We start from the raw sequence: 6,524 nt of genomic DNA on the forward strand, positions 1-6,524 counted from the left end.
CTCCACTTCTTTTCTCTCACTGTAACAGGCTAACATAAGAAGAAGAAACTCAGAAGTCTGTATCCTGCAAGTAATGCTGATTCATGTGTTTTGTCTCAGTCATCTATTCGATGATTACATTAAAACTCACCTTGTACCCTTGTTTTGAGGCTATATGAATTTTACTTGTAGCAACTGTTAGGGACTATTGATTGGAAGGAAGTTACAGTTTAGTTAGTTTTCAAGGTAAAAAAATTAACTGAAGCAGAGCAAGTAGTTGCATCATTGTCAACACTAAAAGTTGTGCTATATTATACTGGTGCAATTGAAGTGGTGAGATAAACTAGCATTTTCCTACACTGTTATTGCTATGCTGTTGAATCAACATGAGAGATTTTAGGAAACTAGTTTAGGCAGGGCCTGGAGCTGTATCTTCCATTTTTTAACGTATTCTTTTGTTTTGTTACTTTTCCTTCACTTGTTCTTACTTTTAATTCATCTCTTGAATTAATTGGTATTAAATTTATTGTTTTAAATGTTCTTTTTTTTAAGTATCAGTCCAAATCCAGTAATCAAATGGGAACCCTATATACAAGCAGCGAGTCTGCTCCGATGTGCTGTAATACCAGCATGTCGGAGCAGAGTCGAGTAATCAAGTCTGCTAGACTGTAGTAATTACTGCGCTCCAGCAGACTCCAGTGTCTCATGTATCAGCGTCCCCATGCTTAAAAATGGCACCGGGGCACATTAACTAAAGCTTGTTTGGCAAGCTCTAGTTAAAGTGCCCCCGCTGCCATTTTTAAGCATGGGGATGCTGATCCACAAGACACTCAGGGCACTTTAAAGCGGTCCTCAGAGCCACTCTAATTAAAGCCTCCCCTGCCCCCACATCTGGAGCACATTTATAAATTCCCTTAAAGTCTAAATTTGACATATCTAAGCTCAGTCTCCATGTCTGTTAAATCCTTAACTCATAGTTTCTACCAGGCTGTCATCTTACATGCAGATCCCAAGCCCACAGGCCCCACATTTGTTTGATCTTAGTCAAAAGACCAAGAATATATCCCTTAACTGACAAGCTTTGGTGCATAAAGCACCCTTTGCTTATGCCCAAAAGCTTGTCTAAAATTCTTCCAACTATGCAGTTGGTCCAATAAAATCCTTGCTAGTTGTACATTTCCTACACCCTCAGGACTACAAACTCTCCAACTCTACCCTTTACTGAAATCATTAGTTATAGTGGCAGACTTTTTAATATGTCAAGCAGTCCTGTATGCGCGTTTCTACAGAAAATTGACTTTTTTACAAGATTGTATTAAGATTGAATTGAGGAAGTTTTCTTGTTTTCAAAATGTTTGAGATATTTTAGCAAGGATCCTTGAAGGTGTACTGCTGCTGCCTTTGCTGTATGTGTGCATCTGCTAAAGGATTTCAGTCACCAGTTGTATCAGTAGGGCACATTTCAGGTTCTCTAAATTCATTCCAAAATTATGTTAAATTCATGTGTTGGGGCGTGGTTTGAAATTTCATTGAACTCTCAATCTTTTGTCATATTTGCTATTTAGAATTAAGTCACACCATTTAGAATTAAGGGACACTATTTTACCATTTTCTAGGCTTATTATTTCTCTAAATCTATGCAATACTTTTTAAAATAAATGAATGCCTGTTTTACTAAATGGGGTGATGGTATTGAGTTTTACTATAGGTTTCATTTCTGTTGATGTGCAATTCTTGACTTCAAACAGTGTGAAGAGTGTCTGTGCTGGCAGCATGGAGTCTGTATGGGTTTACTGGAAGATAATGTACCTGAGAAATATACCTGCTATATTTGCCAAGATCCTCCAGGTACAAACATTTCTAAGGTTATAAGAGCCTTCTTATATTCATAGTAATTTCATTAGCTATTTTATGTCCATTACAAAGAATAAACATAAAGATCTTTTCTGTTTTCACTAATGCCTGCTCGTTATAGATGATTCTTTATAGATGATTATAATAAGGGGAGGATAATTTTGTTTTCATTCGTCATGTTTATTCAGCATTGTTTGGATGTTTTTTATCAAACTGAAGCTGAACAGAAGATTAAACTGAATTGTGAGAACCATACCTGTATCGTACATTTTGCCAGTATCACATTTAAGTTTAAAATGCTATCTGACTGGGAAAAATAGATTGAATTTTCTAATTATTTAGTCTTATTTTTTGCACTCTTAAAAGTGTAAGCAAATTTGCTTGAGACCAATAATACTTTCAGATAAGACTATTTGTGGCAACAGTATAGTTTGAACTTATTTGATTTTAAAAAAATTGAAATATTTTTTCCATTTAAGATAGGAAAGATGATAATTATAATAACATTTATATGTCAGTTTGAGGTCTATGACAGTTTACTGTTTTAAATAAACCTCTCTTGAGTGATGTGACTATGACTGTCTAATCAGTAGCAGATCTGGAGACTCCATGAACTTTGATGCCATTTCTGTGTCCTGAAATTAGCCAGCAGGAGACTTTTTGGTGCTCAATAACCATCACTCTCTGTCATCTCCTCTCCTCAAAATATCACCTCTAAAATGCACTTGGGATTTTTATTTTGTTTCAGGACATAAATGCAGAAAAAAAGCCATCAAAATACATTATTTTGTATTGTACACAGTAGCCGCATCTACACATTCTGTTAATTCACAGTAGGCATTAGTTGAATGCAATGTTTTATTGATATATTTACAGTTTTAAAAAATTCTAAATACCTATATATTTTGCCATTTTATTTTGATTTTTTTTTTTTTAAACAGAAATCCAAGTTCCCCCTGCCCCCTTCACTCACCAGGACACAGGTCTAGCTGCAGCTGTCCCTCCTGGTGTGGTGCTGAGCAGCCCTGATACATCGTTGCCCCTTACTCCCAACCTGCAGTCTCCCATGCCCCCCAGCCCTGCTGATTCCCCTCATTCCCAACCTGCAGCCCCCATCCCCGCTGGTGCTCCACACTTCCAAGCCATAACCCTCCCAACCCTGCTGGTGTGCCCCTCACTCACTCCTGATCTGCTGCCCCCCACCCCCAGGCCCCAGCTCCCAAGTGTGTGGGACAGGGAGCAAGCCAAACTAGGCAATGCCATAGGCAACGTGTCAAGAAGAATAGGGGGGGGCATTTGGCCCCCCCTGACTTGTGTTGACTTGTGTGCCCACAGTGGGCATGGGGCTGCAACCAGACCAGGCTGGCACAGGCAGGAGACACCTTCATGGCCCACCTTCATGGCCCAGCACAGGAGCATGGAGTGGGACAGTAGGACTCATTGCTGCTGCTGCCACCGGAACACCTGCAGCAGCTGTCCTGCCAGCAATGTGAGGAGTAGTGGATCAGGGTGGGGGTGCTGCACTGCCCTTGTTACTCTCACCTCCTCCCATCACCAGTTGCTTGCACGCCAGGCCACAACGCTATCCTGCCTCCATGGCATGGCCACAGCCACTCCCCTTAGGCTGCAGTTTAGCCCCAGAGGGAAGGTGGGGTGAAGGGCAATGTGGGTAGGGGATTGGTGGCAGTGGCAAGGCCATGGTGGTGAGGTACAGTTGCTGCCTGGTGTGTGAGTGGCTGGCAGTGGGAGGAGGTAAGGACAACACAGTTCCCCCCCATCCCCATCCATTACTCCTTGCACTGCTGGTGGTGCAGCTGGCACAGGGGTCATGGCGGCAACAAGTCTTGCTGCCCTGGTCCACCCTCCTACACTGGGTCCTGCCCACTGGGCTGCGGAGAAGGGTCCCACCTGTACCAGTCAGGCCAGGCTGCAGCCCTGTGCCGGCTGTGGGCACACATGGACGTGGTGCCCCTGCCTGTGATCAGCCTCCCCCTACTCCTCCCAGCTCCAAGCAGCCCCTTGAAGGCTGAAACCTGCCATTTCCTAGGTCTTTCCTCCTTTAAAGGAGAAAATACGCATTTTTCCACGGCAAACAGAAAACCCAGATCCCTGATTATAACTTTGACTTAAATACAGTAAAAGTTCTGTTAACTGGCATCTTACAAGCCGGCATGCTCAATTAACTGGCAAGCTGGCTTGTAAGATAAAGTGCAACCGGCAGTGCCCATTGTAGCACTTCTGGTTTCTCCGAGCCCCCACAGCCTGGGGCAAAGCAGCCTGCACTGCCGAGCCCCCACAGCCTGGGGGCATAATAGGCTGCGCGGGGCACACCTCCCTGTCCTGCAGGGCCCGCGAGAGGGGCGGCGATGCCACGGGATGGGGCAGGAGAAGCGGCAGCCTGGGCCGCTCAATTAACCGGCATATTTTGTTATCCCGCATCCCCCAGGAATGGGGGATGCAGGATAACAGCTTTTACTCTAATCTATTCTAATCTTGCACATTTTATTTATTTTTCCTGAAGAAAGAGTGGATTTTCTATGGAATGGTAACTTTAAAACCATTTTATACATAACCTATATCCTTTGGCATCCTTTTGTCTATGGGAGATGATGGATATTGCAGCCTATGATGTAGATGGTTTGCAGTGTCTCGTGACTGAATAGTGCAGTCTGGGATTTGCATACCTATATCTTAAATTTGCCATTTTTGAACAAGAGAAGATAAAAGTATTTTTATACATATTAAGTAATTAGTTTTCCATTTATTCATTTGGGTTTCTTGATGTTTGCATGTTTATTACGTTGGAAGACAGTCAATAGTGAATCTATTTGCCAGGTGCATTTTCTTAACTGTGGTTTTTTTCACATCTGCAAGACCTCCCATTCTTATAATTAGACACTTCAGAAGTATTTCTGAAATGTTAGAACATTCTGTTTCTTATGTTGTTTAATCTTTGTATAAATTGCCATGGCAGTGTGTGCAAGAAATTGTGAATTTACTGGCTTCTGGACCCTACCAACCTTGTTTCTCCTCTGAAGAGATTCCTTATCGAGAGACTTCTCTGTATACCTTAGTTCAGGGGTGGGCAAAATATGGCCTGCGGGCCGGATGCGGCCTGCGAGCTGATTGGAACCAACGTGCAGGTGGGCATCCACCAATTAATTGTATTGAGCCTCACTGAACTCTGCATGGGGCAGAGTCCTGCCTGGGGCAGCGTGTGCTGCATTTGCAGCTTTTTCCACTGGAGGGTGCCAGCCCCAGCCAGCAGGCACAGCTTCCAGGTAGGACTGCTACTGCAGTGCTGCAGCCACCCAGGGAACTGGTAGGCTGCCCTGGCCTCCAGTGACGACTCCTGTCCCTGCTGCAGTGCTTTGGGTAGCAGGTAGGAAGGGGAAGCTGCAGCAGCTCACTTTAGTCGCGCTCATGCCTGGCTGGGCGAGGAAATGTGTGGATGAAGTAGGGGTTGTGAAGGAACTTGGTTGCTCACAAAGCCCTGCCGGACAGGCATGGCACAGGCAGGTGGGGCAGCAGCAGGAGCCAGCTTGATGCCACCCTACTCAAACCATACCCTTCCCCCACTATACCCCCACACACCTAACAGTCCCCCACACCTCCTCCCACACATCTTACACATACACCCACACCCCTACACACTTTCCACACCCCACCTGCACCATACCCATGCACCTACACCCCCCCCAATCACACACACACCCCACATACACCTCCCACCCCTTCGCACAATATACAAGCAAACCCCCCCAGCAAAAAGGAGTACTCCTTGGGCTAGAGGAGAGACTTCCCGTGGCAAAGGCAGGGTGTTTGGGGGTGGGACTTCTCATCCCAAGATGGCAACTGGGGGCAGGGCACCTGTCAAGGGGTGGGGCTACCATTGTGGCTCTCAACACCTCACCAAAACACGTTAAGTGGTCCTCCAGCCAAAATAATTGGCCAGCCCTGCCTTAATTGCACAGAGTGATCAGGGCTTGTTACAAACATGCTATCTTCTTCTAAGTTCCCTGGCTCATTGAGATTACGTGCTAGGTAGTAGTGAGCTCAGTTGAAAGTAATACCATCTACCCTGTCCTTGGAAATTCATATTGACATGATATAAAAGCTGCTTTGCCTTTGTTCTGTAATACATGTCCTTGTGGTCGAGGCACAGGACAAACATGTAAAGCACTTGAAATATTTCTTTTGCTAAAACATTTCTAATATGGACAAATGTACTGTCCCCTTTCAGCTCCAGCTCCTCCAAGTGTACTAGAGCCAGTGTTGTTGCACTGATCCACAGCTAGGGGCCAAGTAAGCAGGTATCCCAGCACCTGAGGTGACATCAGAGTGAAAATGCCAGGGCCGCCTTATTATTTCATTTCCTTCACAAGCGCAGCCCTCACTTCCCAGGCCTGTGCCTTCTATTCTGTGCTTCTGGAGACTGCAGGGTTGGTCACTTCCACATACATTACCTTTCTAGTAGGCCTGTGTGAAGCGGCTAGCATTTGCTTCGAATTCGGATTTGACCAGTTCAGGGGGACAGTGATTCGATGATTCGAATCACTGTCCTGATTTGATTCCGCCAAATCTGATTCAGAGATTTGACTGCTGTTGTATGGGGTGCTCTACAGAAGCCCTCCAACCCCCCCCACCGTCCCAGCCACCACATGGCTGCCCCCCCCCACCCCCCCCCCCCC

The 6,524-nt window shown here is 45.2% G+C and overlaps 1 protein-coding gene across 8 annotated transcripts in view; it reads left to right on the forward strand.

The window, feature by feature from the left end:
* Window positions 1-6,524, forward strand: part of PHF20 (PHD finger protein 20) — a 204,453-nt gene that overhangs the window by 138,085 nt on the left and 59,844 nt on the right. For all 8 annotated transcript variants that reach the window (XM_025214660.1, XM_006032917.3, XM_006032918.3 and 5 more), the window contains one exon: window positions 1,728-1,827. In XM_025214660.1, coding sequence (XP_025070445.1) covers window positions 1,728-1,827 — 100 coding nt within the window. The remainder of the gene's footprint in view (window positions 1-1,727; window positions 1,828-6,524) is intronic.

This window comes from Alligator sinensis, unplaced genomic scaffold (assembly GCF_000455745.1).
Source record: "Alligator sinensis unplaced genomic scaffold, ASM45574v1 scaffold249_1, whole genome shotgun sequence".
NCBI classification, from domain to species: domain Eukaryota; kingdom Metazoa; phylum Chordata; order Crocodylia; family Alligatoridae; genus Alligator; species Alligator sinensis.